Source organism: Taudactylus pleione, unplaced genomic scaffold (assembly GCF_031769625.1).
Source record: "Taudactylus pleione unplaced genomic scaffold, aTauple2 ptg000114l, whole genome shotgun sequence".
Taxonomy (NCBI): domain Eukaryota; kingdom Metazoa; phylum Chordata; class Amphibia; order Anura; family Myobatrachidae; genus Taudactylus; species Taudactylus pleione.
The window spans coordinates 25,099,955-25,124,707 of record NW_028284516.1 but is presented as its reverse complement, the minus strand read 5'-3'; the positions used below and the strand labels follow the sequence as shown (position 1 = coordinate 25,124,707).

The following is a 24,753-nucleotide window of genomic DNA, read 5'->3' as shown; positions in this document are numbered from 1 at the left end:
CTCGCTAAACTGTGGGTGACCACCCACAGATTTTGCAAGCTGCCAGGTGATGGCCGCGATTATCGTGACCATCAGGCTTGCGACAAGACCCTTGTGGTAGGGTCTTGTCTGCCGCAAGCCCCAGTGAGCTTACTGCTCAAATAGAGCAGGAAGCTCACTACTGACATCGCAAGTCATGTCAGTAGGGCCGCCCAGAAATGGCAGGCGTTCCTTCAGGAATGCCTCCGTTTGACCAGCCACCCCCCGTCCCCGCCTACAAAACAGGGTGAGCTGTTGATCAACATCAACAGCCACCCCGTTTGTAGTGAGCCCCGGAGCGAGTGAATTTCTCACTCGCTATGGGGCTTTAATTGCCTGGCGCATGCGCAGTGCCCCACCATCGACCTGCTTGCGAGCGGGTCTGAATGAGGCCCTTAGTGCACTATGAAAGGTAAAACAATATGGTGATTTATTGCTTGGGGTACCTGCTAATCAAAACCTGTGTTTTTACACAAGAGATGCAGCAAGCCCCAAATTCAATTACAATGACCAGGTGATATTTATGCAAATACAAAATAAGTAGGGCGTCCTCCAAGTTCACAGCTGAAAGGTGTCAGGCTGCTATTCTAGGGGTCCAATGGCACCCATAAATCTTAAGGAATGAAGCTGCATACACACACACAACAATTTTGTAAATGAACGATTTTAGTAAACGATTTTCGTTAATTTTTTTCAAGGGAAAAAAGAAGGAAAATCGTTTACTAAAATCGTTCATTTACTAAATGTAATGAACGATTTTTTTGAACTACAAACTATTTTTGCATATTCCCTTAATGAAAATCGTTGAGTTGGTCAGTCTGACTGAACTACAAACTACAAACGTGAATGCGCATGAACGATAATCATTCATCGTTTTAACTCAGAAAGTGAACGATTTTTTCAAGGATTGAACAATAAATGATATCTTTAACGATAATCGTTCAAAAAATCGTTGTGTGTGTATGCACCTTAACAGTTTAACAATAATAGCGCCAATCGTCTATCCCGGACCAATGAGATACATTGTATTTTACCCACTTGCCTTGTATCTCATTTGTCCGGGATAGATGATTGGCGCTGTTATTGTTAAACTGATATTTATGCAAATCTCATTTTTAAATACTGTCCCCCACACTCTCATATATCTACCTCTGACCAGCTCCTCGCCTCGTCTCTGGTAACACTCTCCTCTTGCTCCCACATACAAGACTTCTCCTGTGCTGCTTCCCACTCTGGAACTTCCTATCACTTCTGATCAGACTCTCTCCCAGCCTTGAAATCTTTAGACACTCTCTAAAATCCATGTCTTTATTATAGCTACCCTAAAGCCACATACTGTATATTACTCACACTGAGACACTGTCGCTACTATCCCAGTCTTCACTCCGAGTCACACTCACTCCTCTTGTTTCAGTCGTGTGCCCTCCCATTAGATTGTAAGCTCTTGCCCTCCATAACCTTTCTTTCATTTTCACATCTGCATTTATTCTGTCTTCATTGTATGTCCCTGTTTTATGTATGCCCTTTTTGCCCTTGTCCTGTGCTATGAAGCATTACAAATAAATGACAATAATAAAAATAGCAATCATTTTTTTATTAGCATGTGTCTGTCAGTAATATTTCACTGTTGAAAGGTAGAACATGCTCTCTGTTTTTACTGTCCAATTAAGGGACACTAAATGCTAATAAAATAAGGAAATATCTATTGTGGAACAGGAAACATTAAATTGGTTACAATATGATTTCAGTAAAGATATAAACAGACATTATAATAATATGCTGTCATTTGTTTTCCTCTGTATATCGTTAACTATTTGACTGCCACTAAGATGCATTCTGCAGCACTGTAGTTAAGGTGTTACGTGACATCAGTCAGCCAGTTAACAATCTTGCATTGTAATTCTAGATAATGCATCTACAGTATTTACTTTTAACTACTGCAGGACCTGCTTATCTGCTAGCTGGTGATGAACCTATTATGCAGATTTCCTTATTTGCTTCCCATTGTGAAGGGGCTGCCCTTTGTGTTTACTCACAGCAAGACAGTGAGACTCACTTAAGTGGTCCTGATTGTCAACAGCTTGCAATTTGCAATTAATGGACACAGCTCATTGAGGCTTGATTAAATGTTTGGAAAGGAAACTGCAGGGAACTAAGCTTCCCTGGATGACAGAGCCTGTCTTTCACACTCACGCTAAGGATTCCTTCCGGTGCGTACCCATGGCTCTTGGTAAGCAATCATTGTAAGTTCAGCCTAGACACAAAGGGCCTGAAGGGAAGCTGACCGTGTGTCTGTTTGTGGAGCGTATCTCGCATGCTCCGAAACTGTGCGTGAGCAATTACTGCCAATTTCATTCACATCAACACTGACTGCAGAGGTGTAACTAGCATTATCACACAACAAGAGCATCTTGATGGAACTGCGGTTAATGCAGACCTGTGTGTAAGCGTAAATGAGTCTGTTAATAGGCGTATAACTTGCACCTGGTATAGGTCTGGTGCAAATGTGCACTTAGGATGATGACTAGTAGCAAACTAAGCATATGAATGGAGGGCAATGCAGGAGCACACAGACCAACTTCTGTCCAACTATGGATCTGGCACATAATGTAGAATAGGGATCATTGCTACCTATAGAGATGTATACAGTGTGCCAGTAAGAGACACTAGACATACCATGACTGCAAGATAATAGCAGTAGTGGCTTTGGTCCACTTAGAGATCCATGTCAACCAACAGAGGGCCTGATTCAGAGTCGGACGCTCTGACCAGAGCGCTCACTCTGAATCAGGGCCCTCCTACCTCAACTTGGAGCGGCCTCTTGGACGCTCGTATAGCTGTGGTTTACCACCCACAGCGAGCGTCCATGATAATGGTTGCGATGGTCAAGACCATCGCGACCATCGGGCTTGCGACGGAGACCCTGCGGTAGGGTCTCGCTGCCGCAAGCCCTGGAGTGATTTTGGCTCTATCAGAGCCAAAATCACTCCCACTGACATCACTACTGATGTCAGTGGGGCCGGACCCAGACGGTAGGCGTTCCCATGGGAACGCCTCCGTCTGGCAGCCACGCCCCCGGCACGCCCACCAAAGGGGGCGTGCTGTCACTCACCATCGACAGCACGCCCCCTTTGGTGTGAGACCCCGAGCGACAGCTTGGCTGTCGCTATGCGGGTCTCGCACTTGCGCACGACGGAGCTCCCTCCGTCGTGCGCATGCGCATTAGGGCACCATCGACCCGCTTGCGAGCGTCCTGCGCTCGCGAGCGGGTCTGAATTAGGTCCAGAGTCTACAGGGACCAATGATCCCTATTCAAAGTTATACTGTAATCAGTTCAGGCTAAATGTGCCATCAACACAAAGCATTGTGGGTATGCAGCCCCAGAATTTGAATAGATTATTAGAAGCAGATTCATAAAGTGTTCATAAACAGGGGCATTTTATTTATTTACTCACAGTGCAATTTTTTATATATCATTTGAGCACACCTAAAACACTTATAAGTAGATGACTTGATCACATTATGCTTGTCAGAATAAACAGTCAAGATTATTTTTAATCACTAGACTGTAGTACAGCCTACTGATCCCTTATACAAGGTGTAATTCTGAGCACTATAAACTAAACATATTGGGACTTTAATTATAATTACATTTAGCAAGAAAAATGTGGACTTTAACAGCATGATCATTTGCCCTTTGTAAATGAATTGTTTTATTCTTTACTGCATCCCGAATCAGCTGACTAAAGACACATCATAATAGGCTGACAGATTCAAAAGACTCTGCTGGATGTGATCATCTGCCCCACACTAAGCCATGTTGACCTAAACTAAACTCTACAGAACATCCGTTCCTGTACTGTGGAGGAAATGCACTAATATTAGGCCCACTACCCAATTTTTGGCGTTGCTCATCAACAAAACAACTGAAATATTCTTTATCGAGTTGTAAACACAAGTGGATTTATAGGTGTATGCAGTGCCTGGCCCCAAATTGGTTTCCTCTTGAAAGCATCTCAAAACAAATACTTTATTCAAAGGAACTGTTACAATTTGGGGCGTTCAAACATCAAGAAGAAAATGCGGCAGAAATTTGAAAGCAGGTAGGATATTGTGTTCACACAATCAGATAATACTGGCAACTGACCAATCACATGCCACAATTATGCCAAAATGTCGTTTTTCTAGGAGCTTGTTTTACCCCCAAAGGACACCAACCCCGTTAAACGGTACCATCTATTTTGCACATAAAGAACGTGCTGACTTAGCAATCAGTACTTGACATACAACTACTACAGCTGGGACAACTTTATCTTCTAAGCACAGGTGGTAACATTTTTCCAGAAGGTAATAGACAAAGGATTTTATGTTAATGTGTTTCTTTTATGTGGGTTTAAGGCGTATTTATAAATGTTGATCTAAGGAGGCTGAAATTCCAAGAATGATTGTGTGTTAAGGTGAAAAATATAACACCATTAAGGATGTAAAAACAAGTTCTATGAAAGAGCTTAACAGCGTTACAATCCTCTAAGTATGATTATTATGGCAAAAATAACATACTTCCACATTTACTCAGTATTCCCAGTTTATCACGAGAAACTAACACCGTCTTCTAGCCTAATTGTTTCAATGCCTTATTCTGAAGGGTAAAGCAGAAAGAAAATTCCCTCTAGAACCAGCAATTTGCGTTTTCTTTTTACATCAGCGAGCCTATTGAGACTGGCTGGAATCGGGCCAGCATACAGGAAATGATCAGTGCATTCTCTGTTCTCTTCATATCTGTCATTAGGCAATTACTTCAACTCCTTCCTTGTCCGTGTTGAATAATAAAGAGTCCTGGCTATATTTGTGAGAACCTGCATTGCATTAAAAAGTTCAGACTTCTGTTTTTAAAAGTTTGGATCCAGAGATAAGTAAAAAAAATAAAAAAATAATAATAATAATAAAAAAATGAAAATGAAAAAAAAAAAATATATATAGATATATACACACACACACACATGTACATAAATACATACACACACACACACACACACACACACACACACACACACACACACACACACACACATTAGTGTCCTTGGCTTTTAGAATTTTGTCTACTTTTATTTTCCATTGCTGTTATTATTATTATTATTATTATTATTATTATTATTATTATTACCATTTATTATATATCACAAAGACAAAACATACATTTAGTGTATTGTGTATCAATTTACATTAACATGGTCATTTATTAATATTAAGCAAACCAAACAAGTTACTATTATAAAAAAATACTGCTTTACATTGTATGACAGCCTTTTTGGCTAGTCACAATTTTAACAAAACCTTTTTATTGTAGCTAAATATAAATAATAATAAAATGGCACATTCAATTTCTGAAAAATGTGAAGCTTAAAAAGTTAGACATATAAAAAAATAAATGTACAAAACAGGTATTAGTAGAAAATAAAAAAAAACCTACTTATTTTGAAATGGTTCTTGAAAAGTATAAAGCTAAAAGGAAATTATAGTTTTAAATTGGAGCCAATTAAAATCTTTTGAGCAGAAATGAGTGTCTTTAGACTGTCATTATATAGTTTAGCATTCAAAATGACTCCATGTGAATAAGAGGTGTCCTCAGTTCACAGGATTTCAACACGAGCAGTTGGCAGAGCCTGTCACACCTTGCCGGGAGTGCACTTCGTGACCCCTTCATTTTCTTTACTTTCCCACCACAATTACTGAGAGCAGACGGGAGAAAAGGTGCAGATTACCTGTGGGTCCAACACAGGATGTAGAAAACAAAGGGGTCTTGAAATAACCAGCATTTTGTTTGACAATCCGAGGAAGAACAGGCAGTGAATAAATATAGTTGGTAGGGAGTTTCAGTGGCATTAGTGTAAAACCGTAAGAATGCAGCTAAAGACGTTATTGTTATTGTACACCTTATGGTATGTAAATAAGATAGGGATTTAAATCAATTTTGTAGATATTCACTCTTCATTCTTATACAGTCTTTTAATGTCCTATGCAGCATATTTTACTTTCCATAATAAGCTATACTGTAAATTAAAAATAAATCATGAAAACAGAGCAAAATCCTTAAATTTTAGAATTGGCTATTGTTCATATTAAAATATCGACAAGTTGCATTTCTAATGGGAGTGCCATCCGAATGGATTACATATATATATATAATATAGAACAAAATAACCATCAGCAAACAGAATATAATAAGTATATTTTCTATATTTGCAATATAGCTCCAGGCAGACAAATGTCCTCAGTAACATAAATGCTATGAGCTCAAGAGCCATGCTGTATATATGAGGTCCTCTCACCTCCAGCACCAAGTCACTATACCCACCTAACATGACATAAGCACTGAAATTATCGTAACATAATTCTATCATACTCTGTGCCAAATTTAATTAACCACAAGTTCTGTCCACGAAAGTCACGGGTTACATTACCGCACACTTTTTAGGTTGTTTTCATCAAGCACACTCTTGCAAATTATAAAATTCAATTGTAAAAGCCAATTCACAGCACTTGTGCCAATGTCACACTGTAGTTATAAATGGGTAAAGTGCATGAATAAGAGAGGAAATAACTTTGAATCCCTAAAAGTAGCAAATAAGATTGGGTAACAGTATAGAAGGCTATTGGTGGCCATAAGAAAAGTATTTGAGGTTCTTAAAAGGTGTCAAATGGCTGATTTCTACCTTTTTTATTAACTGTGAAATTACATAAAGTGAGTGTTTCTAAGTAAGTTTACAAAATATAAAAAAAACACTTGTAAGTCCCATCTGCAAGTTCAAAATACAACACCCCAAAATACATGTCCCACATAACTCAACCCATTTTTGAGCTTTTTACATAAACTCGCCTGAAAAATGACATCTTTATAGGCTAAATTTTGCTATTTAAACTCCTTTAAGTGCATTAACATTCATTGGGACAGAGTCGGGCACAGTGTACCAGAGGATCTGCAACAAGTTTTGACATATTTACCGTAAATAAAAAAATGAATTCTCATTTAGGTGGCAAACTAAAAGCCGCATTAACTCCCATTTACGGCCACAGACAGGAAAAAGTTGCAGCCAGTGATGGCTCCAGACGTGGGGCTGCAGCGCAGTCCAAAATTCAAATAGAGGAGTCGCACCAACTGCCCTTCCAAACAACGCCAGCCAGGACTAACTGGCAGTTGGTGTCGCTCCCCTATTTGAATTTTGGACTGCGCTCCAGCCAAACCTCTGGAGCCGCCACTGGTAGCAAAGATGCAGCTAAAATAAATTCATCCTTCTATATAAAATATAAAATACTACCTAACTTGATCTGATCACTAGACATTATAGTACAATTTTATCACACTCTATATTTACCCAACATGACATAACCAGACATTTACCCAACATGACATAACCACTGGAAATATGACAACACCATTCTATCATACCCTATACAGGGAGAGGACAAAAACACACCTAATATGACCTGATCACTTAATAAAATGATAATAAAATTCTACCACACTCTGATGTAGAATTCTACATCTATCCAACAGGACCATCACACAATCAAAAACAATTGTATTTAATTTCAAATATCCATCCTTAATGAACGAGAATTTATACAACCTATGGAATAAGAACAGATATTCAGCACTACATCCAACATCCAAACCATGCATACAGTAAAGGGGTTTTCGTGAATATTCAAAACCAATCATTTTAATATCTGGTGGTCTTTAAAAGTTGGGGCTGAACGTGTAAAGGACAGCTGAGAATGGTGCTAATAAAAATCTTGCAGTCAATAGGCTACATAATTTAATTTCTATTTGGGATATAATGATCAAAAATAGTAAAAAAAAAGAAAGTCTTACATGATATAATTTTCTCATTTTATTAATTTCAATATTGTTTTGTTAGCTACACCATATGCAATATATTATGTGTTTTCATTGCCACAAAGCTGGATTATTGGTGTTGTAGCATGGTTGCGGGCACATCAGATTATCTATATCGTTATAGCTACTCCTAAACAAAACAAAACATTAGGGTATTTCAAAGCCAACTGAAAAGATATTTCAAAACAGAAGACTTCATTTCAACAACTTTAAGGATAAGGGTGTGGTGCCTAATTGTTATGTCAGCACCTCATTTTTGCTAAACGTCCCTTATCTTATCTCATTACTTAACCCTCTGCCATGGGGTCAATTGTAATGTAGTCACTAGTGCATCTAAATGCCTATTCCGGATTCTAAATTAATTCATTGCAGATTTTTAGATGTTCCTCCTTTTCCTTCTCACTGTGTATTAAGACAAAGAAAGCAAAAATATACAAAAGGCCTTAACAAATCCTGCATACACCAACTTAATATCATGAAACTAATAATGTCACAGCAATACACTCTACATCTCACTTCTTTACTATAGTGAGATGTAGAGTGTATTAAATAACCATCCTAATTAAATAGCTTGGCATGTTCGTGTTTAAAGGGAAGCTGAAACATCTTCCTTTCGTGCTGTGTCTAAAGTGGCCAGGAGATTATTCAGTTGTTTGCGCGACCAACCCCAGGCTGGTCAAGACGGCCGCATTCTCACGCCCTAATGCACAGAATTAGCCGTGTCTAGCGGCTTCTCCTGTGCTGGGAACGCTGCAGTTAAGGCACACCCGGCACTTGCGCCCAGCCCCAAAGTCCTACTTTACGCGGATTTCTACTCACGCCTCAGAGGGGTGCAAGCAGAAATCTGCGATAAGTGCAGCCGCGGGGCTAAAACAATTGAATTATCTCCCAGCCACTTTAGATGGGAGCTAATTCTCTCAAACCATTGAATCGCCCACTTAGAGTGGAATCCAGCCCAAACTGTCTAGTGCTCATTCTAATTGAGAATTTAGATAGGGTGGCATGCTGTCCATTTGTTTATTTATTTATTTTAAATCCTATTAAACCATAATCGGTACTGGTGTCTGTGTCATGGCGGGGGAGAGGCTGTTATAGTTATCACTAAAGACCCTATAGAAAATAATGGCAGAGAAGCTAGAGCTCCAATTACAGACTTTAGCTGATCAAAGTTGCTTCGTAAACAGGGATTCATCAGTGATTGATTTACAAATTGTTTTGTGACAAATCATTGATTAATTAGTGGAATCCCTGAAATTTGGTTGAAATGAAGATTCAGTCGAAATGATTTACTTAACACTAATAAGTACTCCCAAGTGAAGTACTATAGTGACACATTTTATTCTCGGTGCTGCGTGCAAAATATATACGAGTATACTGCAGATGTGAAATATAATCCAACATCATTATATAAGAAATATTTTGTTGTGCAGATGACTACTGTACCCCTGCTTTATATTAGGCAGTATAGAAGATCAATACTCATTAAACGTCAGCTCAGCTGATCTGAAAGTGGGGATGGGGAGTAACTGGTTGAATAGAAAAACAGATGAAGTACTTATGGGTGAGGGTCAGAGGCTAATAACAAGATGCTGTAAGATAGCCAATTGTTCTTGAACTAGTGACAATAAACCTGTGAACTGCAGCACTGCATGATGAAAAACTTGCACCAATTGCAAATAGTATGAAATGTAGCAGCTAACCAACAAACATTGCCACAATATACCAGTGCTTTGTTTTCTAGCCTGCTGGCTGTAAAATGAAGCATCTGTTTTTTAGATTGGCTTCCTGATCTTTAAAATTCTAAGTAAGTCCATGAGCTCTACTTCCCTTATGCTGCCACGCCGGTCATCCTCCATTTGTAAAAGAGAGACCCATGTAAAATCACCAGCATATCCTATACAGTAACACAGTATTGCCTTCCATTGGTTTATATACACAATTGAGTATGATTAAGGTTCCCATGAAATGTAATTTTCTTATATATCTGGTACGTGAGCACTTGTCACCTTCTGTGATGAGATGAGGGTCCATCACTCTGGAATAGTCTCTGCATCTCATCTCACATGCTCTGTCAGGTATATTGTAAATATGCTGTTAAAGAATATCTCCCGGACAGTTACTCCCCTCCAAAACCCTTATCTGTCAGTTTCACTAGGACTGGAGAAAACTGGAATCTTTATGGTAAATCTCTCATTTACATTGAAAGTTGCCCATTGTCCATTGGCTGACGTCACCAGACTGGTAGCCTCTGTACCTGACAGGTGGAAGAAGGGGGATGTTTATGCATCTTAATGGTTACTGTTTATCTCCCTATTTAAAGGACCCAACCATGTCCCCAAAACAGGACCTTTACACTAATAGGGGGGTGGGGGTAAACTTGGTAACAGGGAGAAAAAGGGGAGGCTGGGAGACCCCGGGGAGTTGAATGTTAGAGTTAAAGTGCGGCCTGGAAATTATCAAGGCAGATAATGGGTGTTGAAGCTGCGGCTTCTGCCAAATGCAATGAGTAAAACACCGGTGTCCCCCTGAGCAAGATTACCAAGACCGGGTAGCAGGAAGGCCTGAATTCCCGCTACACTTCTTCCCTCCAACAGAATCATCTGTGGACCTTGTAGACTCTGTACTCCATGGACAAAGGTTGACTGACCCTTTGTACCTGCCATGCTAGGTAGACAGTTGGCCGTACGCCCAGGACATCACTCAGCATCTTCCATGCCCGCTGTACTTTTCTCATCCCAGGCTGTAAACATGATACCAGTAAAAACTGCAGGCTTGGTACTGAAGGGTTTACTGATATGGGTTGGAGGGCTCTCGAGGTTTGATAATACTGCTGGCATCTCTGTGTATAAGGTTACTGTTTTTACATTGTTACTTTGTGTGATATGTAAAATAAATGTTGTACCTTCACTTTTGTGTCTTTTCTGTACGATCTGGGGACTCACAAGGTACCGGGATACTGTGCTTGCTATAAACGGCTGCCTATGTCAAAATGGTAAGGCACACATAAATCCGGTATCCTCACACCTGTTTGTTAGGAAGGCCAATCCCGGGATTGAAAAACTCTCAATCCATTGAGTTGATCAATGAAACTACAGCAGCTCCGCACAGGAATACAGCAAAAGGTATAGAGAAACAGAATTTGAAGGCCGGAGGTCCCCACTGCCCGGGCACACACACAGACACAAGGGGACACAGACAAGGGGGAACCAGTGGGGAATAGAGATGAAGTGACCTGTTTGTCACATCTTTATGTGCGTGGCGGCAGAGTGTGGGGAGAGCTGCGGCTCCTGCTGGCTGGCAATCAACTTAAGAAGCACATCACCAAGGAGCCACGTCTGACTGTGAAATCCTGGTACATTGGTCTCCAGCGGAGGGCCAGACCGCATCATCTGTTGCCTGGCAACCTGCCGGCAAGGTCCGGAGAAGGAGGGCTGGCACACTTGAGCTGTACCTGCTGGGTAACAGCGTGATGTCCCTACTGTGCATTCCGCCGCTGGAGACCAACGGACTGGGCATTCACGTGGTTCCTTGTCGGTGTGCTGGGTCATTTCACTATACCTTTTGCTGCCCAGCTGATTGATTCACTAACGATCCCGGGATTGGCTTCCCTACTGTTGGTAAACCCATGAGAATTTAAAAAAAAATAAAATACACTATTAGGCGCTTGTCTTTTTGTACTTTCCACAGAATTCATCAGCTGATCACCGATCAGACTTTTCTAAGACTGCAGCCACCTTATAACAAACAAGGGAGTGTCATTTACAAAAAAAATATTATATACTGTATATCTATACATTCTCGTACCCTGGTTTCTTATGTATTTTCACATTACATTTTCTTGCTTTATGCGTGTATTATTTTGTCTAGAAACCAACAGTTGTGTGCCATCCTTCCACACATCTACACACATGCACACACATACATAATATACTGTTAATATATATATATATATATATATATATATATATATATATATACAGTATATATATATATATATATATATATTTACAGTATATTATGTATGTGTGTGCATGTTAACATATTCTGCAGTGTTATCAAAACCCTACCCTGCACAATCTGAAAAGCACTCACTTTAGAAGTATTCAGAAACAGACAACATCTGTTCACAGAGTCATTTGGTGGATATGCATGTCATTTCATCACATCATATTTGATATAACTACTTGCTGTATACTGCTTCGAGCTCTCTATGAGAAAAATACTGGAAATATTGAGAGGTATGATTTTATTTGCCACTTAATTCGGGACTCAAAGTAAAAAAAGTGGCTTTTCCACACAAAATTGCTCAATTTATCAAAGGCATTAAGCCCTAATTTCTGCAAAGATGTTCAGTTTTTGCAAGATTTGTCTATTTATCAGCTGGCAGTGGGCAATGTATCACCATCACAGTGGGCATTGTATCACCATCAGAGACCATCACATTATCGATCACCATCCATTAAATTTATATTAAAATAGTTATTTAGTTCTATTTTTATTAATCAGCACCAGAAGCCGTGGCCAGGGTTCCATTGCAGTGAGTGCACCTGTGTGATCCGGCAGAAAGGGACCCTGTCTATACAGTGAGGAGGTTCTGCTTATTGCTGCCGGACAATATATATTTTTTTTGTTAAATAGTCCAGAAAAAGTTTTCTTATTACCTGAGCGGCGACAGTAATCTGTTTGATGAGTAGGGCCCCCATATGAGACTGTCATTTATTAAACACAAGAAAAGAGGAAGGTACCACCAATTGGTGAAAATATGAGACAAATGACAAAACCTGTAACGTGTCCCGTATGGTTATGTGTTTTTCATCACTGTGTTTCTTTATTTTCTTCTTGCTTTTTATCTTCGTTGAATTTAAAAGAAAATTTAGCTGTTGAAATGGATCTGCGCACCATTAACAAGATGCCCTGCTGATGTATTTATTATGTAGGTGTTATGTCATATCTGTGGAAATACGGCTGCAAGAAACACAGCTTGCTCATTGGAAAACTAAACTTAAATAATGACGCATCGCTTTAGGAAGTAGAGTTTGGAAATGATAGACATAGATGTGCAATAATGATTTGCTTTAATAACTGTTATGAGCAGGAACAGTACAAAATTCAGAGCTCATATCAACAGATAACAGCATAAAACTGCACATAGATTGGAGTCACAGCTGAATTTTTAAGCCTCCATGGATACTTTGCTGCTAAACAAGCAGCGGCACCGAGAGGAGGAGGAGGGGGTGCAGATTACCTGACCCTGGATTTCTCATGGGGCCCAGGCTTGCTGGGGAAGTGTAATTACACCCGTAAGATGACACAGCCCTACCCCTCAGTGTGCATAACTTCTTTAAAGTTCACAAAAAGAGGTGTGGTTATGGCACCATTTGGCCACGCCCCTCTCCCAGTATCCGGCCCCGTCTGAGCTTTTGGCAGCCCTGTGGACAAATGCAGCAATGCATTTTGCTTGTAGTGAAATATAGCTGGACAATTGCCCAAGCATAAAATGACCACAGGACATAATAAAGTAACATATCCTTCAGTACAATACACACATTGCTCCCATACTGTAGTAACTTTCATTTTAAATACATATAAAAGAAAATTAAAACTGTGAGGGACATAATGAGTAAACATACATAAAGTTGCATCCCCACCGGGAACTATATGTTGCAGCCATTTTTTTTGTTTGGGGTGGTTCACCATTTCTCTGAAAGCCCTGCTCGAAATCCCCTTGGGGGAAGAGTAAGCAGGATGACCAATAGCAGGCTGCAGTCAATTATCACCCTCTCCCTCACTTCAATTTAAATATGTGATCATTACTGATTTGCTAACACCTAGTACCAGTCATACCAGTCAGCCAATTTCATACATACCGCATGGCAACCGCGCCTAGCACCCCCTTCAGACCCTCGATGTGCTCCCTCTCTCCCTTGTCCTTCGACTGCTCCCCCTCCCTCTCTCTCAGGAGCTTTATACTGTGCTTCCAGTTAACCCAAAGGGGAAATATTAATTTATATAATATTCGTACGTGCTAGACACTAATGGTTATATGTCTTAACCAAAATATAATATGTTATCTTCTTGTTCTGTTCCCCTATAGCTACTAATGCTTGCTTCATGTGGGCCAAGGCTATCTTGATTAGCTCTTTTTGGTTATAAAATCTGAGACTGACTGTCTGCTCATTTCTGCTCATATTAAACTTGATTTTAAACTTCCAAGTCCTTTCTATCTGAACCACAAAAAAACATGGCTGCCTCACCAGTTCTAACTTATCCATATCTCCTCAGTTAATCACAGCTACATTGAAATAAACACTAATCTGTATATACTTTTTAATACATTATATAATATACTTTTACATCAAACATTAAATAAAATGACTGATGAAACAGGGACCCATCTATTTACTTTGGAGAGGAAAAGGGTAGGCCTTATATCTCTCCAGGCCTGGGACCATTCAACAAATGAGACACAGCTGCACCTCACACAATTATACTAATACTGAATCTCATCCTAACATTTCTATATATTCTACATTGCAACATAAGGGAAAATAAAGGAACATAAGCATGCATATATTCGTGAATTGCTGAAGGAATATGTACGATCACATATTCCTGCGTTATCAGGGAGTCTCCAAACCAGAACAGCTATAAGCCATATAAGTGCATCCTGTAGCAATGAGCAAATAGCAGACCCAGAAGGTAAGTAGAATCTCATCTAGCACAGTCCATGTCAGTAACAACCGGCCCTACTGCAAGCTATTACAAATAGATGGGCTAATTCAGCATTGCACTCAAGTGCAATGCTGAACGCATATTCCCGATTATCGGGAATCTGCACATGCACAGGACCCGTTCTGCGAATGTGCAGAAAGGGTCCTGCATGACCGCACATAGCCCCTTCTATACCTCTGCCTGAATGACAGGCATAGGCATTAAAGGGGCGGTGCGGGGTCAGCTGGTGTTCCTGGAAATGGGGGGTGTCCTACCCGTGTTCTGGGAGTAGCAAGGCCAGAGGCTATGCCCACAGACGCGGTTTCCTGGCCTCGCAAGCCAGCCAGTCTGAGTAAGCTGAAAATCTGTCAGTGCTAAGCAGTGGAGCACTCTAGATTATATATTGACCCCCATTTTTTTCATTCTGCTGGTCCTCACCAGGTGTATTATATGGTTACTCATAAATCTTAGTACTGTTTCCTTATATCACTTTTTAAATAATGACCTCTTGTAGCCAAGGCTAGAAGATCCCAGGGGTCAGTTAGACACTGCACCAAAAATTTACTGCCGGCACATTTCTATAAATGTCTGACTTCTTTAAAAGATCAGCTATCTCCTCTGCTAAACTGACCAGCTACTGGACTGTGCAATATGTATATTATAGTCTTTAAATATTAGTGGCACAAAATAATCTTTCCATACCACACAATGTTTATCAGATACTAGATGGGATGCATCAAATATTGCATTTTGAATGCGATACATCCCACCACTTACAGCATGCATAGAGGTGTTTATTAACATTTAAATCCCGCAAAGGTCAGCTCTTACAATAAAAGCTGTCCTTTGCATTGTGAGGACTTCCGAGTTTATGACCTGGGATTCCTTGTGTGCATGCGCAAGCCGCGGGGGACACTGGGAGGGAATTATCCAAAAAGAGGTCCATAGGCTTTGCGTATCGGGTGCAAGCTATGGAAAGTTTTGTCTTCCGGAGCTTGATACATATGGGAAATGCAGTCAAACATCTGAAAACTGAAGTTTTACCGCATTTTAGTGTTGGTCTCGTACATCCTGCCCACTCTATAAATATTGGGTTACTCTCTATAGTACATAGTGGAAACTTATTTAATAACTTGCTGCAATGGGCACAAACTAGCTGTATCACACAGAAACCGGTAAAATGTAAGCTTTCATTTTCGAAAACTGCACTAGAAAATAACAGCTGTAATCGGAATGGTAGCTACGTGAAGAACATTTCTACACTCTAGGAAATTGATTCCAGAGTACATTTATTTTATAGTGAAAAAGCAGACAATGAACTGTATAAAGAGACAAAATAGTGCATCAGTTTCATAAACTATCAAACTGCTATATATACAAATTAAATATTAATTTTATTTGTTCTTTAGTTATCTTGGTCAAGTCCACTTTTTGAGAACTGCTAAATAAACTCTTCAATTGCACATATTTTTCTTAAGGTATATTGGTATTCATAATACAGTTCTTCCTTTAAGTACAATAATTGAAATCTAAACAAAAATTCAACATATAATGACTGAGTCAAAATATACTTCTTAATGAAAACACATGCCCAAGTAACAGGAGAACAGCTAAGAGCCTATATTTCCCTAGACAAATAAGAAAAAAAACTGAATGTGACATAAAATAATTTCTAATAATTTGAAATCTAGAGTAGAAGAAACATTTTGCCCTGGAATGTATAAAAAAATTAAGTACATGTAAATTATTTGATTGCAATATAAGTTGCCAATTCATCTGCGAAGACTTTCTCTACAGATGAAAAGGAATCAAATACAGGACAGATGTTAGGGAAACCACACTGGAAGCCTGTCACATACTGGCATTTTTAAATGATTTTGGCTCATCCATTAAATAAGGTGCATTTTGCCTGATTTTGAAAGAGGAAACATCAGGGAATGTTTAAAGGCCAATTGCTGCCAATTACTTTGATCAGGAGAAGATGTATTCAAAACTTTTCAGAATCCTTATGCTGTCTGAAATAACATACATTTCCAGAATCCAGCAAAATAGCAATATGATGATTAATGTCTGTTGGCAGCCCTGCCACAAGCTTGCTTAACGATTGGGTTTTAAATAAACAGCTGTCTGTATCACAGCGAAACCGAGTGTGGCTTGTTTCATGTAAAATATTGGAGAGAGCGGCTTTCTTAATGAAATGAGCTTGTTGGGGTAATATGCCCATCATTCTGTGGCTAGAGGCATTTCAAAGCAGGGGAAAATAGAGGTAGGGAATGTCTTAAAGGACAAATTCTCTTTCTAAAAAATGCTTTGAAAAATAATTTACCAAGCCCATGGGGTCTATTGACTAATATGTGATGATAGCAATGTTTTAATATTACCACCTGTCGCTGCAAAAGAAAATCTAATATTGCCCCCAGTGATACCGACTAGCAGCGGAACAGGTACCCTCACTGTTTTGCCGACCTGTGTTAATGGGTCTGCAAATCAACTTTGCCGGTTCACACATTCACACAGTGGAACTGGAAGCCTGAGCTTGGGCTATCAGTTCCACTGGTTATATAAAGATAATAAAAAGAAAGACTAAAAATGTAAACGTCAAAAAAACTTTGAAAAAAACCCTAAAAAACCCCATAACATTTCATTTGATGGCATTAAAATGAAGGACAAAGGATTTATTTAAATAAATAAATGGCGTTGTTTGTACCACTGTGGTCCTTTTAAAATATTCATCCCTAAATAAAAGCTTTCACCAGAGAAAGTCCACTTTGGTGGAGTCTATGCCTAGCAAAAACTGCCCGTAATCCTTTAATAAATACGGAGATGCACTAACGTGAGAAAGGGCTTGTGAAACAAAGCTCTTATACCTGAACAGCAGAGGTGCATACAGGGTTCACAAGCTCTGCACATCCCTCTACTTTAGTATGAGTGGTGTATCCCTTTACTTTAGTATGAGTGGTGGATTCCTTTACTTTAGTATGAATGGTGGATTCCTCTACTTTAGTATGAGTGGTGGATCACTCTACTTTAAAATGAGTGGTGGATCCCTCTGCATTGGTATGAGTGTTGGATCCCTCTACTTTAGTATGAGTGGTGGATTCCTCTACTTTAGTATGAGTGGTGGATCCCTCTACCTTAGTATGAGTGGTGGATTCCTCTACTTTAGTATGAGTGGTGGATTCCTCTACTTTAGTATGAGTGGTGTATCCCTTTACTTTAGTATGAGTGGTGGATTCCTCTACTTTAGTATGAGTGGTGTATCCCTTTACTTTAGTATGAATGGTGGATTCCTCTACTTTAGTATGAGTGGTGGATCACTCTACTTTAAAATGAGTGGTGGATCCCTCTGCATTGGTATGAGTGTTGGATCCCTCTACTTTAGTATGAGTGGTGGATTCCTCTACTTTAGTATGAGTGGTGGATCCCTCTACTTTAAAATTAGTGGTGGATCCCTCTACTTTAGTATGAGTGTTGGATCCCTCTGATTTAGTATGAGTGGTAGATCCCTCTAATTTAGTATGAGTGCTGGATCCCTCTACTTTAGTATGAGTGCTGGATCCCTCTACTTTAGTATGAGTGCTGGATCCCTCTACTTTAGTATGAGTGGTGGATCCCTCTACTTTAGTATGAGTGGTGGATCCCTCTTCTTTAGTATGAGTGGTGGATCCCTCTACTTTAGTATGAGTTGTGGATCCCTCTACATTAGTATGAGTGGTGGATCCCTCTACTTTAGAATCAGTGGTGGATCCCTCTACTTTAAAATGAGTGGTGGATCGCTCTGCTTTAGTATGAGTGTTGGATCCCTCTGATTTAGTATGAGTGGTAGATCCCTCTACTTTAGTATGAGTGCTGGATCCCTCTACTTTAGTATGAGTGGTGGATCCCTCTACTTTAGTATGAGTGCTGGATCCCTCTACTGTTGTTAGAGGGGTAAAGAATTAATTTTTCAAAGCTCTTTTACAAAGCAGCTTTCTGCAATCATATTGCACAGGTTCAGTTTAAATTCAGTATATCCATGGATGAAGCTCTCACTTGATTTTATGCAAAACCCCATCAATTTGGCAAGTGTTATTTGTTTGTTTACATAGAATAATTATTACATTCTGCAATATTCAATATATAAGACTCCCATACTATTAGAACAGAAATCTGTGATATGCAGGTGCAATTCAGCTTGGTCAGTCCACAAAAGCCCATTTATTTTGCAGATAGAAATATAGTAAAACCATTATGGGAACAATGTACACTGATTCTAATAATCAAGGTGTCCCAGGAAAATAAGCATTTGGTGTGATACATTTTCTATGGCAAATCTCCGCCGTCATATAAAAACCAATTCATATTGGAGTTTTGACCAAACAAATAAATAAATAAATAAAATTTTGCTCTATACAGTTGTGTTTTCATTTATGCACAGTGTACAGACAGGGAAATGACCCAAGTTTTATATATATATATATATATATATATATATATATATCTATATCATTGTGTAAATCTATTAACAGCAAAGTGACTAAAGTAATGCAACACAAATACATAATGTAACTTCACAACAGGGAAAATATGGCCTAATGCTCCACCATTTGGTTCTGTATGAAGTGTTTCCGTAGTGCTTTCCTATACGGCCACAATACGGAGAATAACCCTGATTAATGAGAAGCATGCCATTTCATTTCCCTGTTTGATTCCCCTTATGCTTCTTTAAGGATGCATTAATTTTGCCAACACAGTATATACTAGAATAAAGATTTTTTTTTTGTAACTTTTTGCTATCCATCGCCCACTCTAGCTTGACAAAGATATTTTTATCAATTTATAGAGAAATGTATCAGTTACTTTTATTTGTATTTATCATGTCACACTTACTTCTAAATCATTGAAGAACAAATGTGTATCTGCCAAGTTAAAAATCATTTCTTCCATGCGAAGTCCAAGTGATACAGAGGTCGGTGGATCCTTACGGGACAAAAAATATAGAGTCAAATTACAACTTTTCTATCAATCATAAAATCCCTACTGTAAAAATAAAAGTCATGTAAATCATAATTACAGTGTATAATTTATACAAGGACATAGCTAGAACAATAGTGGCCTATGTGACAGTACAAAGCCTGATACAATGATGTACCATACGTCTAAGGCACACTTTTGTCTAGCTGTATATTCATTTCTGCATAATGCAGGTCAAGTGATCTGGGTCGAATAAGAAATTGAATCAATGGATCAATCCCTTGGCTCTATTGATGCATGAAATCATTATATAAAGGTCTGCCATTTCAATATTGTTATAGCAAAGGACAGATTTGTGTCTTATCATGACTTGAAAGATGCTGCTTATGTTTTGGTAAGTGGTAACATTCATTCTTACGTAATCCCTGATGATATGTACTAAGAGAGATATAGGCCCGTACTAAATTTGAGGCGAAAAGTCAGTTTTCGCGTGTTTTTGGCGGAAACTTTTCGACGATGACGTCATTTTCGCCTGTTTTGACTTTACTCCCTATTCAATTTGGAAGACTTTTCGCCTAGGTGGAAAGTCAATGCAATGTAATAGGTAGAAAAGTTTCGCCTATGAATAGCAGGTGGAAAAAAGTGCAGAATTGGGGTTTTGGGGTGCAACGTTGCGGAACCCCCGTGCAGCCTTCAGACAGTCCCCCAAATTTAAAAAAAAAAAACACTTAAGGACACCCCAAAAAATCACTTTAAATTTGGGGAAAAAAATGTTGGGGGACAAAGATAAAAACTAGCGAACTAGACTGGGGGGGGTCCCCAAGTATGCCCCAAGTGTTTTTTACATTGTAGGGGCTTGCGGCAGGTGGATTTTTCATGTTTTTTTCAACTTAACTCTAGCAACTTTAAAATTTGCTGACCCCCATTTTCAAGTACCCCAAATTTGCTGGGATAAGTTATTTTCTGCAAAAGAACCTCCTGAATACTATTCTGAACCACTTATACAAAAACGCTATTTAGCAGCTATTGAGACCGTTTAAAAACACCAAATACCTTCAGCAAGCCAAATCGGGGGTACCATAGCTAACCCCCATGTCAGAGCATCTTTGGGGGGTCTCAGGATAATTTCCTCAAATCTGAAAGAACTTTCCGCTTGTTTAAGTTTCGTGGGGTCCCGTTTTCGAGTACTTTCAAATTGAATACGGGGTAAAGTGGGCACGCGTGCGATACTTTTCCGCCTACAAAACAGGCGATGTAGGCGAAAAGTCTGGGAGGCGGAAAAGTATTTTGGCTCAGCTCAAATTGAATACGGCTCATAGTGAGAGAGATAAAGTAACAACCAATCAGCTCCTAACTGTCATGTTTCAGACATAGGGCCCCATTTATGAACGAACGTAAATACCAGCGCCATTTTTCATTTAGTATCATGCTGCCAGCGACGGGCTGCTGTGTAATGCACATGCGCAATGGTCCGTCTGCGCATGTGCATGACACGGGGACCCGGCAGTGCCTGGAAGGCTTCACTGAAGCCAGAAAGGCAGAGCCGAGTCCCCATTGCCATCAATGGGGACCGCATCTAAAGATGGCGAGAGACCGATGCAGTGACACACAGCGGTAATGTTAGATTACTGCTGTTTTTTGAATACAGAAAGGATGACATAACCCCATTAGCAATGGGTTATGCATCGTTAATAAATGGGGCCCATAACCTGTAAAGTGGCAATTAGAACTGATCGATTGGTACTTTATCTCTCTCCACTTTATCTCTCTCCAAACTTAGATCTCCCCTGGAGTGCTCAACATGCTGCAAACTACAATTGATATCTGTATCATACATGCCGACATTGGAGTTTTCCTCCCCGGGAGAAGCCCGGGGAGGAGAAGCAGGGGGGAGGTGTTGGGGACAGGCCGGATGGGTTGCATAATTAAGCCCCGCCCCCTCACAGCAATTTGCCACGAACGGTGCATATTGAAATAAGGGGCGGGTCATTAGGTCACGCCCCCTACTGGCTGTCCCGCCGGTCCGCAAGAAAATTCTCCTTATTCTGCCCACTTCACTAGGAAGTGTGCAGGATGCGGGAGAAGTGCTTACCATTCCGGGGGTGCGGGGGGTTACCTGAAAAATCGGGAGCCATCCGCAACTTCCGGGAGGGTAGGCATGTATGGTCTGCATGAATTCATTTTGACTATTATTATGGTTTGTTGGAGGTCTCAGTCAGGGGCGTATCTACCCATTGGCCAGGATGGCACTCGCCATTGGCGCCGACCAAAGGGGGGGCGCCGCCCGGCGGTGCCACCACTAGCCAAGGGGTGGACAAGTCCCCCGGCCCCACAAGTGTAGGGCAGGCCGCAGTGATAGCGGTCTGCCCTACACCGTTTACAAACACACAGCCACCAGCGGCGGCTGTGTGTTTGTAATAGCAACCAGCTAATGAGAGTCAGACAGACTCTCATTTGCTGCTGCGTCGTCTGCGGAGGGAGCCGGCTGGAGCTAATTAATGAGCTCCGTGTGCTGGCTTCCCCCAGGGCATGTGATGGGAGAGACATCATACGTCATGACATCTTACCCATCCAGGAGAAGAGCGGCCGGGACTCAGAGCGGATAGCGGCGGTCGCGTCAGGAGCGGGGATCAGGTAAGTTTAAAATTTTTTTGTTCTTTGCGTGAGTGTTTGTGTGTGTAAGCCTGACACTACAGGGGGGGCACTGAAATAGGGGGTGGCCGCTACTGGGGGAAGTTTATGGGGGGGTGCCCGCTACTGGGGGGCACTGTATAGGAGTGGCCACTACTGGGGGCAATTTATGGGGTGGCCACTACTGGGAGCACTGTATAGGGGTGGCCACTACTGTGTGCAATTTAGGGGTGGGTGGCCACTACTGGGGGCACTGTATAGGGATGGCCAATACTGGGGGCAATTTAGGGAGGGTGGCCACTACTGGGGGCACTGTCTAGGGGGGACTACTACTGGGGGCACTGTATAGGGGAGGCTACTACAGGGATCTACTACTGTGGGCACTGTATTCGGGGACTACTACTGGGGGCACTGTATACGGGGGGCTACTACTGGGGGCAATGCAGCATAGCGGGGATTACTACTGGGGGATTACTATTGGGGGCACTGCATGGGGGGGCGGGGGGCGCCAGTCCATTACATTGCCAGGGGTGCTTGGATCACTAGATACACCCCTGGTCTCAGTGGCATTAGCTGTGAAATTGGTAAGACCAGATGGGTTACTATTAACATTATCATTAACATTGATGTGCACAGTGACAGCCTACTCTGTAGTGCTTAACAATTTGGGACAGACAGGGCATTAACATATGGAGAAAGCAGCAAGAGGGCTCTGCTTAAATATTGTGCATTGGGTTGTAGAAAGTTCAGCCTGCCCCTTTTAATAGTGTGAAAGCATATACAGTTCTATAAATGTAAGATGGACAACAGATCATGCATGACCTCTTAGATGAATACAATTTTACTCTTTCCACCAATTTTAGTCTTGACTTGAAAGTCAATCAGTGGTATCAGGAAAAGCTAAGCTTTACCATAAGCTCTTAAAGAAAAATCAAACGTTTAAATAAAAATTCTGCAAGTTACATATTTACAAAATGATAGCACTGTACGACACCTGCACCTTGTACTTTGCTATGCTTGGAAATTCCACATTTTCAATAATTGAAGATTTCATGGCATTTCAAAACCATTAAAAACACTTTAGTGTATCAACCCTTTCTTTTCTTTATATTTCCCTCGTTATATTTCCCTCTCTTTTATTTATATACTTAGCTATGGTTTCTGAGGCATGCTTTGTATATTTTGTTTTCTTTTCTTTTTCCATAAAGTAAAAAAATTATCATTTATTTTGAACCTAAAACATAGCATATTTGTTGTAACTGCACCTGTTTTTCTTTCTTTAAAGTGATATGTTTATTCATACAGTAGCAATTTTGCAGATGAAAAGATATAGAAGTGACATCTGAACTTTAACTTCAAAAAAGAAATAACAAACGTGAAACACGGACAATTCGAGTTCTCTCCTTAAAGGGAAAATAAGAGTTCTGAGTGCTCCTCTGTGAGGTACATACAGCATCCCTTCAAGGCTTATTTAACCCTTTTGCTGCCAGACTTACATGTCAAAAGTGTGCCTCATTTTTTTTCCGCAATGACAGATAACAGCTTTATTTTGTTAAAATACTTAAGTAAAATTTTTTTTTATTTGGTTGTAATTGGAGAAGTGTGATTCGGTTCCCCAGAAATCCGAATCCACCCGAATTTCGTGAATCCGGGTAAATCCAAGTCTCCTTAGGAGATCCGGGTAAATCCGGGTCGCGGTTCTGATCTTTTTGCGGTTCGGAATTTGGATTTTAAATCCGAATTTCGGGTTTTGGATTGTAAAAATGACATGATTTTTGCTGTGTTTAAAACTTTTTATCTATTGTTTATTTAAAAAATCCAGATCCAGAACCAAAACACTTGAGGGTAGTTTGCAAAACCAAATCCAGATCCAAAACCAAAACCAAAACACAGGGGTCAGCGCACATCCCTAGTTGTAATTAGAGATGAGCGGTTCGGTTTTGCTGAGAACCAAGGACACGCAAACTTTGGGGTTCCGAGTCAAACGAAGTCACAGGTCATCTCACTTTGGGATTCCAAGTAGAATCGAGTCCCGATTCGTACTGTCTCATCAAGTTCGGAACTCGGATCTAAAAAACGCATCTCATGTGTTTTGGATTGTATTTAAGTCCCTACATCATGATTTCAGGTGCTGTGAGATGGTCAAAATTGACTGGAAATGAATGTTATTGGTGTTAATACTATAGGAACAAACACAGGGCCTGATTCAGACCCGGTCGTAAGCGCTGAGCGCTCCGTCGTGCGCATGCACAAGACCCGGCTAGCGATGGGCAATCTGTCGCTCCGGGTCTCGCACCGAAGGGGGCGAGCTGTCGATGTTGAGTGACAGCTCGCCCCCTTTGGTGGGCGGGCCGGGGGGGGGGTGGCTGCCCAAACGGAGGCGTTCCCACGTGAACGCCTGTCATTTGGGGCGGACCCCCTGACATCACGATTACGGCTCTGTTAGAGTCGAAATCTCTCTGGGGCTTGCGGCCACGAGACCCTACCACAAGGGTCTCGTCGCAAGCCCGACCATCGTGACCATCAACCTGGCCGCTCGCTAT

The 24,753-nt window shown here is 40.6% G+C and overlaps 1 protein-coding gene across 20 annotated transcripts in view; it reads right to left on the bottom strand.

Moving 5' to 3' along the window:
* The window catches only part of EYA1 (EYA transcriptional coactivator and phosphatase 1), a 103,996-nt gene that overhangs the window by 18,332 nt on the left and 60,911 nt on the right, over positions 1-24,753 (bottom strand). For 17 of the 20 annotated variants that reach the window (XM_088471449.1, XM_088471447.1, XM_088471452.1 and 14 more), the window contains one exon: positions 19,496-19,585. The exons of the other annotated variants lie outside the window; for them this stretch is intronic. In XM_088471449.1, coding sequence (XP_088327575.1) covers positions 19,496-19,585 — 90 coding nt within the window. The remainder of the gene's footprint in view (positions 1-19,495; positions 19,586-24,753) is intronic. 20 annotated transcript variants of the gene reach the window in all.